Genomic DNA, 10,053 nt, shown 5'->3' with positions numbered 1-10,053 from the left:
CACACACACACACACACACACACACAAATAAAAGAAAAGAAAATAAATACTCTGTAAGCTTAAAGTTCTCTCCACACACAAATTGAGCTTACTGTTGAATATTCCTTTCACACTGGTTTTCTGTCTGCAGATCTAACTCTGGAATGGGTGCACCAAACTTGGCGGTAGGGTGAGACCCTTCTGGTCCTTAGTGCAGCCTGGGTCCCTCCCGGCGGCAGAGGCGGGGTGAGCGGTGTGTGTGACAGTCTGGTTGCCTGGAAGCAGCTGGAGACACAATGGGGCTTGGGAACTGGGCGGGGTAGGGTGAGGTGTCCGGCTACCCCGTTTTGTCCTCCAACCCAGCAGGTCAGTGTGTCCTCGGCCGTGCCCTACATTTTTTCCCAGCGCCCCACAACTTCCTGCCCCCACCCCGAACCCGAATTCCCTTCTCCAAGTCTGGGTCTGTATTTGGTGCCGTTTGGGGATCTGAGACCGGGGAGGGCCGCGGAGCTCAGTGCCTGGCCCAGTCCAACTGCCCCTGGAGTCCCATTGTCCCGGGTTTGTTTTCCGAGCAGCACCCGGGATACGCGGCCCCGCCAGGCAAGCCGAGCCGGAGCCACCGCCGCCTCCCACCCTCAGGTGCAGTCTCCACTATGGGCTCCGACGTCTGGGTTGGGCCATGGCGGCCTCACCGGCCCCGCGGCCCCATCGCTGCGCTGTACAGCGGCCCAGGGCCCAAGTACAAGCTGCCGCCCAACACCGGTAGGTGAGGCGCGGAGATGGCAAGCGTGGGGACAGCCTGGGGGGTAGGGCCGGGTGGGATTCAGCCAGAGATTACGAGGGAGGGGACAGCGGCGGGGTGGAGTGTCGGGACAGCAGTGGCTCAGGTCGGGCGCCCCTTGACCAGGCTACCTGCTGCACGACCCCTCGCGACCGCGCGCTCCAGCTTTCACCTTCGGCTTGCGCCTCCCGGCGGGGCAGACAACATGCGGGCCCGGCCCGGGCTACCTGGTGCCGCCCCGCATGACCGCACGGGGCACCGACGGCTGCCCTGCCTACTCCATCCAGGGCCGCCTGCGACCCTCGGCACCCTTCTGCACTCCCGGACCGGGTCAGGACCCCTGGGACGTTGACCTCCCCGGGGAGGGCACCCGAAGACCCCCTTGAGCCCTGGGTCCCCCTTGGCATCCAAGCACCCCACATGCGGACCTTAACAGTCCAGAATCCCCAAGCCCACGGGGTTTGTCAGGGTTGGCCCGACTCCCGTCCCAGTCCCAAAATCCACGCTCGGTCCCCACCCACGGTGTGTCCCACAGGCAGGTACTTCCCGGAACGCTCGGGGAACGCCACGTACCCCAGCGCGCCTCGCCACACCATCGCACCCCGCAACTGGGGTGTCCGAGGCTGGCACCAAACGCCAGGTGAGAATGGAAAGCCCAGTCCCCACATCCCGATCCCTGGCCAGCCACCCTTAGGCCGAGAAAGCCGACCCTCGTGCTCCTCCCAGGCCCGGGGGCCTACACGGTGCCCTCGCTCCTGGGCCCGCGCGTCGTCGGCAAGGTCTCGGCGCCCACCTACTCCATCTACGGCCGCAGCACGGTGGGCAGCTGCTTCGAGGACCTCAGCAAGGTTCGGCACCACGAGCACGGGGCGGGCTCAGGGTCCGGGCCTGGGGACGAAGCAGACCCACGACCTCTGTCCTCCCGTAGAGCCCAGGGCCCTGTGCCTACCACGTGGTGAACCCCGGGGTCTATAAGGCTCGCGCCCCCCAGTTCACGATGCAGGCGCGGACTTTGCCCCCCCAGGACAACACGCTCAAGCCCGGGCCTGCGGCCTACAACGTGAACCAGGTGGCCCCAAGGCTGCCGGTCCTGGGTGGGGCGCGTGGCCTGAGGCCCGCGAGGGTCGGGGCGACGAGAAACGCGGGCTCCAGGAGGTCAGCGGCATCTCCTGGGTCCGCAGCATCAGAAGCCCCGCGGCTGGAGCTTCGGGATCCGGCACTCGGACTACCTGGCCCCGATGGTGACCGATGCGGACAAGTGACCTGGGGGAGGGACGCTGCCCGCAGGCTTTCATTTAAAGTTTCCGAGCCAGCCGTGTGTCCGCCTCTCTGTCCGCGCGGTGGGTGAGGCCTGGCAGCGTAGAGCGCCCGGGGCAGTGGGGAGAGCTCCGCGGCCGGGAAGGCCTGCGCTCACCCGCAGCTGGGGATTGGCCGAGGCAAGACGAGCCGCGCCCTTCCAGACTCCGCCCCGAGCGGCGGGGGATCAGGCGTGCGCAGTCCTGGGGGTTTTTGGTAGCGTGCGAAGCCGGGAGAACCAGGAAGGAATCAGGAATCGGTGCCGGAGGGGCGAGGGCTGCCGTAGCAAATAGGTACGGGCTGGATCGAGTTGTGAAGCTGAGACTGAAAGCGACCCGGGGCGGGGGGGGGGGGGGGGGGGTTGGACATCAGACACCGCAGCAGGGTCGGGACAAGTGCGTGTGACCACAGAGACACGGAACTGGGCCAGGTCCCAGAATGTCTCCCTCCCCGCAGGCCCGGAGCAATGGCGGCTCCCCCTGCACGAAGTTTCCTCTCAGGGGAAGGGGGACGGGGACCTCCAGACCCCCCTCCAGAGCCCAAGCAGCTCCCTGAGCTGATTCGCAGGAAGAGAGATGGAGAGCGCCTGAGTGAGGAGGATATCAGGGGCTTCGTATGTGCGGTGGTGGACGGCAGTGCACAGGATACACAGATCGGTGTGTGGGGAGGGCTGGGCACCCTAAACCCCGACCTGGACCCTGGTGCTGACTGTCCCACAGAACAACCACTTCCAGGGATGCCACCATGCACCCCACCACAACCAGCAGCACCAACAATACCAATGCTATGGGGACATCCCTCCCCTGTGTCCACACCTAGGGGCTATGCTGATGGCCATCCGGCTGCGGGGCATGGATCTGGAGGAGACCTCTGCACTGACTCAGGCCCTGGCCAAGTCTGGGCAGCAGCTGGAGTGGCCAGAAGCCTGGCACCAGCAGCTGGTGGACAAACATTCCACAGGGGGCGTGGGTGACAAGGTCAGCCTGGTCCTGGCACCCGCCCTGGCTGCATGTGGCTGCAAGGTTAGAGTCCACTTCTCTCCAGAAGCTTTGATTCAAGAGTCCACAACCGGGCCAGCTACAGGCAGCTCCCAACCTCAAATCTGACCTAGACAGAGCCTCCAAATACAGGTCCCACTTGTCCCACCCAACCCCACAAAAAACTTGGATCAGCCTCAAGCCCACATTGGTCCCTTGGGATAAGACCAAGGTATAAAGACAGAAATCCCCTGATCCTTCTGTACCCGAGAGAGGACACCAAGGGAACACCTATGTACTCCTCTATCCCCCAGACTCCAGCCCCCAGGGATGGGGACTACATACACACACACACACATGCCCCAGGCAAGGCAGCTTTCCATTTCCTCCTCTCTATCTGGGAACCCACTCAGTGTCCCTCCCTACCAGGTGCCAATGATCAGCGGGAGAGGTCTGGGGCACACAGGTGGCACCCTGGATAAGCTGGAGTCCATTCCTGGGTTCAGTGTCATCCAGAGCCCAGAGCAGGTATGAGGGGGCCACAGACTGGTCCTTGCAAGGGGCTTATGGGAGACAGGGGCCATAACCACTGATAGGCACTTTATGAAACCTGAAAGGTTGACAATCATTGAACTTGAATCAGTCATCAGAACTTTGACCAAGATCATTCCTGGGGACTTGGGCTGCTAATCATTAAAGAGCCATACACTGATCAGGACCCTTGCCAGGCCAGAAGTCAATCACTGCTGAGAACTTAATCATCTCTAGGTCACTAATAGTCATTAGTCACAGTTCTGGGCCTTTCTGAGTCACTGAGAGGGGCAGGGATGGGGTCCTTCATCAGTGTTCACCTTTGGGTGGGCTCTGACCAGATGCAAATGCTGCTGGAGGTAGTGGGCTGCTGTATCGTGGGTCAGAGTGAAGATCTGGTCCCTGCAGACGGACTCCTGTATGCAGCTCGAGACGTGACAGCCACCGTGGACAGCCTGCCACTCATCACAGGTGACCTGTCCCGACTCCAAGAACTTTCTTCTGCATGTTACACATCCTGACCCCCAATCTCACTGCCAGGACCCTCTCATTATGGGTGACTAGACTGTGGGACCTCCCCAATCACAGGTGATCTGACCCCAATGCCAGCATCCCCTTGTCACAAGATGCCTGACCACCAATTCCTGGGAGTGGCCTGCCTGACAACCACTAAGCACAGCCGTCCTCATTGAGGAGGCCAGCCCCTCCTGATCCCAAAGCATCCCTGCCTGACCTCTCTGCCTCCCCCGCAGCCTCCATCCTCAGTAAGAAGGCCGTGGAGGGAATATCTGCTCTGGTTGTAGATGTTAAATACGGTGGGGCCGCAGTCTTCCCTGACCAGGAGCAAGCCCGGGAGTTGGCAAGGGCATTGGTGAGCCCTACCTCTCCCTGCTGGGCCTAACCTACCCTGCACACCCTTCTGCTTCTGCACACTCAGCAGTCTCCCCCATTTCAGCCCACTGCCCACCACTCTTGCCCAGTCAAGGCTGACCTGGCTTAAGCCCTCAGAAACCCTCTAGGGGGTGCTCCTCCATTGCAAGACTGGGAAAAGGTCCTCCTGATCCTTCTACCTGGCATACTGCTGTGCTCTGGTCCCCAGCCCAGTCTTCCCTGACCTCATCCTGGGGGTACTGGCAAGCAGGGTGCGGCAGGGCTGGAGTATGATGATGGTGGGCCACGGGAGAGCCACAAGATGTCCACACAGCCTCCTCCACAGGTTGGCGTGGGGGCAGGCCTAGGGATGAGGGTGGCAGCCGCGCTGACCTCCATGGACAACCCACTGGGCCGCAGCGTGGGCCACGCCCTGGAGGTGGAGGAAGCGCTGCTTTGCCTGGATGGCGCGGGGCCGCGGGACCTGCGGGACCTGGTCGTTCAGCTGGGTGAGCAGGGCAGAGGGCGGGGCCCAGGCTACAGGGCTGTGCGTGGGACACCCAGCTAACCCGCCGCTCCGGGCGGCAGGTGGCGCCCTGCTCTGGCTCAGCAGACAGGCGGAGACGCAGGCACAGGGCGCAGCGTGGGTGGCCACGGTACTGGACAACGGCTCGGCAAAGGCCCGCTTCGAACGCATGCTCGAGGGGCAGGGCGTGGACCCTGGCCTGGCCCGGGCTCTGTGCTCCGGGACGGCGGCCCAGCGCCGCCAGCTGCTGCCCCGCGCGCGCGAGCAGGAGGAGCTGCTTGCAGGGCGGGACGGTGAGCGCAGCCCCGCCCCTCCGTCGCTCGCCCGCCCGCCCTCTCCCGGCCCTGCCTGCGGCTAGTCCCGCCTTCCTTCCCGCTCGCTCCCGGCAGGCACAGTGGAAGGCATCCGGGCGCTGCCGCTCGCCCTTGTGCTGCACGAGCTCGGGGCCGGACGCAGCCGCGCAGGGCAGAAGATCCAACCGGGGGTAGGCGCCGAGCTGCTGGTGGACGTGGGCCAGAGACTGCGCCGCGGTGAGCCCTGCCGGGGACCTCGCGCTGTCCCGACACCTCCACCGGGCGCGGCGCCCTAACCTCGCGCCCTGACGTTCCCCTCAGGGACGCCCTGGCTCCGCGTCCACCTGGACGGCCCGGCGCTCAGCGCCCAGCAGCGCCGCGCCCTGCAGGGGGCCCTCCTGCTGTCTGACCGAGCACCCTTCGCACCCCCCTCGCCTTTCACCGAGCTCGTCCTGCCGACGCCCTTCCTACAACCCTGAAGCGGAGCAGCCCCGTAGCCGGGTCGGTTTGCGGGAGGGCCGGGCACGTGATCTTTGTGCGGCCGTGGCGCATGCGCTGCGACGGCCGGTGTGGGCGGCGCCGGCGGGCAACCGGGACCTGAGCGGGAGCGCGGCGCGAGGCGCGGGCGTCCGGCTGGGGAGGGTCAGGGACGCTCGACGCGACGCGGCTTCTGGACTCGAGTCCGGTCCGGACTCGGTGCCCCGTGGTCCTTTCCAGAAGGGAAGCGCCGAGCTGGAAGGGAGAGTGGAGAGCGCCGGGGAGGGTTACTCTGTGGTGGTTGCAAACCAACCACCCAGCCCTCAGAAAGCGAGTTTCTCGCACGTCTGTACATGTACACAGGGTTCTGGCAAACCACCTGGTGCTTTCTACTGAAATAACTAGCTCACAGTACCATGCATAGGTGGGGCAGCATGAGGGGAGTCAGCTGGGGAGCCATGTTAAAAGGCCAGGAGTGGCAGGGTGGCGCTGGACATGACACTTGGTGTCGCCCAAGCTAGAGCTTGCAGCTTCAGAGGCACAGCTCTGGGCGAGGGGACCTGGCAGCTGAGGAGCCTGACGAAGAGCCGGGACGCTTTTCTTCCCTCCCTTGTAGCTCTTGATACCTTTGCTCTCTTCCAGGAGCAGCAGGTCCATGTTGCTGCTGGCTCGAGGGCCCAACGCGTGGCCAAGGCTCTCTCAGCTCAAGCCCCAGATCTTCCCTAGGCCCCTGGGAAGCGAAATCCTGCATCAGAGGGCCTTGCACTCATCAGGAAAGGGCCCTGCAGAGACTGGTCGGCAGGGCCTGCACGGAGGCCCCAGGCTGCGAACCAGGCTCCTGATCACTGCCCTGTTTGGGGCAGGGCTGGGTGGGGCCTGGCTGGCTGCCAGGGCTGAGAAGGAGCGGCAGCGGCAGCAACGTCGGGCAGAGGCCCTGCGCCAGGCAGCCGTGGGCCAGGGCGACTTCAGCTTGCTGGACCACCACGGCCAAATCCGTTGCAAGGCCGACTTCCGGGGTCAGTGGGTGCTGATGTACTTTGGCTTTACACACTGCCCGGACATCTGTCCTGATGAGCTGGAGAAGCTGGTGCAGGTGGTACAACAGCTGGAAGCACATCCTGGCCCACACCCTGTGCAGCCCATCTTCATCACCGTGGATCCTGCCCGGGATGACACTGCAGCCATGGCCCGATACGTGCGGGACTTCCACCCGAGGCTGCTGGGCCTGACAGGTTCTGCTGAACAGGTGGCCCAGGTCAGCCGCAGCTACCGTGTGTACTACAGTGCTGGCCCCAAGGACGCGGACCAGGACTACATCGTGGACCACTCCATTGCCATCTACTTGCTCAGCCCTGATGGCCTCTTCACTGACTACTATGGTCGGGGAAGGTCAGCAGAGCAGATCGTGGGCAGTGTACGGCAGCACATGGCTGCCTTCCAAAGTGTTCTTTCCTGACCCACTGTAGCCCAGGCCCTGTCATTAAACAGGGAGCACCTGTGTATTGAATCTGCACCAAGCACATGTGTCTCTGTGTGTGTGAAATCTGTTCCAGAACACGTTTCAAGGTTGTTGTTTTGTTCAAGGGGTAGGTGGTGGGGCCAGGGAGATAGCTCAGTAGAACAGTGCTTGCCTGGCAAGCACAAGGGCCTGAGTTCAATCCCTAGTTATACCAAAAATAAATAAAAAAAAAAAGGGGTAGGTAGGACGATAACTCCACTTTATTTTAGCTGGACCAGCCAGGAGACAATAAAACAAGCAGCCCCTTGACACACAGGCTTCTGGACATGCTTCACTCCCATATCCACCCTGCTCCTCACTCAGGGCTTGGCCATCGATGGGGCTGCATAGGTCTGGAAACGCCTGTGGGCTCGCTGGTGTGTGAGCAGTCTCAGAGACATGGTGTCCACAGCTGCCTCTAGCCCCGGCTGCTGTCGGATCTCCACTGTGTAGTCGTTGGCCTGCAGGACAAGGTATCAGTAGGGTCCAGCGATCACTTCCCCCACCTTTATGTCCTAGGGCCACTCACCAGCTGTAGGGAGGCCAGCATGGAGCGACACACCTCAAAGGCAGGCTGGCCGGCCACTAGTTCCGCAAAGGGGCACCACTCGTTAAGCTGGGGGAACTGAGAGACCACCTGGTCCCCATAGGTGTGGATGTCGAAGGGCTTGTGCTGCTCCTAAACGGGAGGGTGCATTGGTGGAGGGGAGGCTAAGGCACTAGTCAGAGCCTGGGCAGGCAGTTCCAGCTTGCAGGTTACAACCACTCATCACCTGCTCCTGCAGCAAAGGCTGGATGGTGTCCTCCCAGTCCCTGATGCGCTGGCTCAGCTCAGTCTCCTGGACAAACTTCTGGGAGGTGGCAATGAAGAGCTCCTAAGACAGAACCAGCAGGACTTCTTGCTCAGATGCCAGAGGCACCCTCACCGAGCTCTTTGACCCCTCTGACCCAAACTCACCACATTCCTTCGAACCAGCTCCTCGTACCTCAAGGCCTCTGCATCTGGGAAGAGCCAAGAATGAGCTGTCACGACTGTGGACTCTGTCCCCCCACTTCATTCCCACGGCTCCTGCCTCAGGACATCCTGACCAGCCACCAGCTAGACCTACCCAGGTTAGGGCCTTCCCCTGGTTCTGCTCCCTCAATCTCCACATCCTCCTCGGGCTCTAGAAAGTCATCTGCTGAGACATGGAGGGGCCCATCAGCCAGCTGGCAGGGGTGCTGCACCCACCCACCCCACCAGGCACCTACCAGCTGCCCCTAGGTCCTCCAGGGAATCCTCCACGTGGTCGTCTTCGGCAGGCCACAGCCCCTCCTCAGCCCTGGGAAGCCACCGCTCAGCCGTCTGTCCAGGGAGATGCCTGTTGAGGGCACCATTGCCTCTGTCGGGCCCACGGGGTCCCCGGCCCTGGCACAGGGTACTCACCTCCCGCCTCTGCAGCCTCCGGAGGGCCTCCAGCTGTTCAGTCACGTGCTTCCAGTACAGGGCCTCCATGTCTGCAGACAAAGCTCATGAGTCCTGTCCTGCCTGGCTCTCACCAGTCTGGTCAGACCTTGGGCAACTCCAGGGCAGAGGGGTGAGTGAGGACAGATCCCTCCTCGAGCATATCCACACGCATCCTCGCCTCACCTGCAAAGGTGGGGCCCTTTCGCCGGGTCCTCCTGCTGTCAGCATGGTCAGCATCTGTGAGATAACTCAAGTCAGCAGAAGTCAAGCCAAGACCCTCACCCCTCACCAGTAGGGGCTGCAGTCAGCATCAGGACAGGGTGCTGGCCTCTACCTCCAGGCGGACGGGGGGCACCCCACTCACAGGCAGCCAGGTACCACTGGTGGAAGTCCTGTAATTTAGCAGCACCCTTCCTCTTGCGCTTCTGTCCTGGCATCTCCTCCACACAGGTGGGCACAGAGTAGGGCTTACCTGAGGCACAGAGGCTGTCTCAAGAGCAGCCATGGGTTAGGGTGTCAGCCTCACCTATATCCCACTACTTTGTACCCCAGCAAACCTGGTCAGCAGACCTGAGTAGAGGTAGCCATTCCCAGTTACCTTTCTTGAAGGGCTTAGAGTCCAGGGAGTCGAAGGGGTCCAGGCTCTGCCAAGGGTCCGACGCCTCCTGAGCACAGCACAAGCAGATGCTAAGGAGGAATAGGAGCTGCATACCTTCCCTCCCGAAGACCAGGCACCAGGACCAATCACACTCCCAGAAGAGGCCAACCACACCCAACCCAGGACCTCAAAAGGTGGTGCTCAAGGGAGGGAGACAGCCCAGAGGTGCACAGAAGGGACTTCAATTTCTGGGAAAAGGAAGATTTCCTTGAAAAGTACAAAGGGCCGCACAGGCTCTGAGCTTAGGGACTGAGGCCAGAAACCAGCAAGTAGCACCCGTGCAAGCATCCCTGCGGGACACCTTACCTGCAGCCGGGACACGGCCTCTGGGGCCACCTCTCGCTCCCGCAGCATGCACCTCTTGGGTGGGGTGACACTCTGCAAAGAAATAGACCACACAGTGTACCCTTTTCTGCCCCTTGCCCAACCAAGCACTGGGTACCCCATCAGCTTGGCCCTGAGGTTCACATCACGAACATCATGGGGACCCCCTTTGGGACAAGAAATTAAAATAGTCAAAAGACTAAAATAAAAAACCCTAAGAAAAACTTTTAACATATGAACAGCTGCTGCAAAACTTTTTTCTCAGGGCCGGCCTGACAGCTCAGGGGACCACAGTTTGATGTGTGCTGTGCCAGCCCCACTCCCAGAAGCATGCTACTAAGAGGGCAAGGTGGTGCATGCCTATAATCCCAGCGCTTGGGCAGCTGAAAACAGGAG

The 10,053-nt window shown here is 61.9% G+C and overlaps 4 protein-coding genes across 9 annotated transcripts in view; 3 read left to right on the top strand and 1 right to left on the bottom strand.

The window, feature by feature from the left end:
• The first annotated feature begins 267 nt into the window (after nucleotides 1-267).
• Nucleotides 268-2,208, top strand: Odf3b (outer dense fiber of sperm tails 3B). 3 transcript variants are annotated; one of them, XM_023702540.1, is made up of 7 exons: nucleotides 274-345; nucleotides 555-741; nucleotides 887-1,090; nucleotides 1,296-1,400; nucleotides 1,487-1,608; nucleotides 1,689-1,829; nucleotides 1,942-2,072. In XM_023702540.1, the coding sequence occupies exons 2-7, from the start codon at nucleotides 633-635 to the stop codon at nucleotides 2,020-2,022; spliced, it is 762 nt and encodes a 253-aa protein (XP_023558308.1). In that variant the 5' UTR covers nucleotides 274-345; nucleotides 555-632; the 3' UTR covers nucleotides 2,023-2,072. The 3 variants fall into 3 exon arrangements, with proteins under 3 accessions (XP_023558307.1, XP_023558308.1, XP_023558306.1); XM_023702539.1 differs by having other exon boundaries at nucleotides 268-345; nucleotides 1,300-1,400; nucleotides 1,689-2,208; XM_023702538.1 differs by having other exon boundaries at nucleotides 1,689-2,208.
• Nucleotides 2,209-2,255: 47 nt separating this feature from the next.
• On the top strand, nucleotides 2,256-5,749 carry Tymp (thymidine phosphorylase). Its single transcript, XM_023702537.1, has 10 exons — nucleotides 2,256-2,349; nucleotides 2,513-2,712; nucleotides 2,876-3,078; nucleotides 3,463-3,561; nucleotides 3,906-4,035; nucleotides 4,317-4,435; nucleotides 4,781-4,943; nucleotides 5,023-5,253; nucleotides 5,350-5,490; nucleotides 5,575-5,749. Exons 2-10 carry the CDS (start codon nucleotides 2,523-2,525, stop codon nucleotides 5,730-5,732), a joined length of 1,434 nt encoding a protein of 477 aa, XP_023558305.1. The 5' UTR covers nucleotides 2,256-2,349; nucleotides 2,513-2,522; the 3' UTR covers nucleotides 5,733-5,749.
• Nucleotides 2,269-7,243, top strand: LOC101577383 (protein SCO2 homolog, mitochondrial). Its single transcript, XM_004642429.2, has 2 exons — nucleotides 2,269-2,349; nucleotides 6,373-7,243. The coding sequence occupies exon 2, from the start codon at nucleotides 6,386-6,388 to the stop codon at nucleotides 7,184-7,186; it is 801 nt and encodes a 266-aa protein (XP_004642486.1). The 5' UTR covers nucleotides 2,269-2,349; nucleotides 6,373-6,385; the 3' UTR covers nucleotides 7,187-7,243.
• Nucleotides 7,244-7,433: 190 nt separating this feature from the next.
• Nucleotides 7,434-10,053, bottom strand: part of Ncaph2 (non-SMC condensin II complex subunit H2) — an 11,339-nt gene continuing 8,719 nt past the window's right edge. For 2 of the 4 annotated variants that reach the window (XM_023702572.1, XM_004642427.2), the window contains exons 10-20: nucleotides 9,640-9,711; nucleotides 9,274-9,340; nucleotides 9,040-9,147; nucleotides 8,859-8,912; nucleotides 8,655-8,725; nucleotides 8,480-8,573; nucleotides 8,338-8,409; nucleotides 8,187-8,230; nucleotides 8,002-8,103; nucleotides 7,758-7,907; nucleotides 7,434-7,689 (exon numbers count right to left, since the gene is read on the bottom strand). In XM_023702572.1, the coding sequence (XP_023558340.1) occupies nucleotides 7,549-7,689; nucleotides 7,758-7,907; nucleotides 8,002-8,103; nucleotides 8,187-8,230; nucleotides 8,338-8,409; nucleotides 8,480-8,573; nucleotides 8,655-8,725; nucleotides 8,859-8,912; nucleotides 9,040-9,147; nucleotides 9,274-9,340; nucleotides 9,640-9,711 (975 nt within the window). In that variant the 3' untranslated portion in view covers nucleotides 7,434-7,548. The remainder of the gene's footprint in view (nucleotides 7,690-7,757; nucleotides 7,908-8,001; nucleotides 8,104-8,186; nucleotides 8,231-8,337; nucleotides 8,410-8,479; nucleotides 8,574-8,654; nucleotides 8,726-8,858; nucleotides 8,913-9,039; nucleotides 9,148-9,273; nucleotides 9,341-9,639; nucleotides 9,712-10,053) is intronic. The other 2 variants (XM_023702573.1, XM_004642428.2) reach the window with 1 other exon arrangement.

The sequence above is a fragment of the Octodon degus genome, unplaced genomic scaffold, assembly GCF_000260255.1.
Source record: "Octodon degus isolate 3935 unplaced genomic scaffold, OctDeg1.0 scaffold00153, whole genome shotgun sequence".
Classification (NCBI taxonomy): Eukaryota; Metazoa; Chordata; class Mammalia; order Rodentia; family Octodontidae; genus Octodon; species Octodon degus.
This window is presented reverse-complemented; position numbering and strand designations above follow the sequence as displayed.

What these genes read in the sequence shown, in the direction of transcription:
- Odf3b (XM_023702538.1), top strand. Translation starts at nt 633, where the DNA reads ATGGGCTCCGACGTCTGGGTTGGGCCATGGCGGCCTCACCGGCCCCGC. An exon ending in CAAGCTGCCGCCCAACACCG is followed by an intron (nt 742 to 886) that starts GTAGGTGAGGCG and finishes CCCCTTGACCAG; the next exon opens with GCTACCTGCTGCACGACCCC. An exon ending in CTTCTGCACTCCCGGACCGG is followed by an intron (nt 1,091 to 1,295) that starts GTCAGGACCCCT and finishes TGTGTCCCACAG; the next exon opens with GCAGGTACTTCCCGGAACGC.
- Tymp (XM_023702537.1), top strand. Translation starts at nt 2,523, where the DNA reads ATGGCGGCTCCCCCTGCACGAAGTTTCCTCTCAGGGGAAGGGGGACGG. An exon ending in CAGCCTGCCACTCATCACAG is followed by an intron (nt 4,036 to 4,316) that starts GTGACCTGTCCC and finishes CCTCCCCCGCAG; the next exon opens with CCTCCATCCTCAGTAAGAAG. An exon ending in GGGCCAGAGACTGCGCCGCG is followed by an intron (nt 5,491 to 5,574) that starts GTGAGCCCTGCC and finishes CGTTCCCCTCAG; the next exon opens with GGACGCCCTGGCTCCGCGTC.
- LOC101577383 (XM_004642429.2), top strand. Translation starts at nt 6,386, where the DNA reads ATGTTGCTGCTGGCTCGAGGGCCCAACGCGTGGCCAAGGCTCTCTCAG.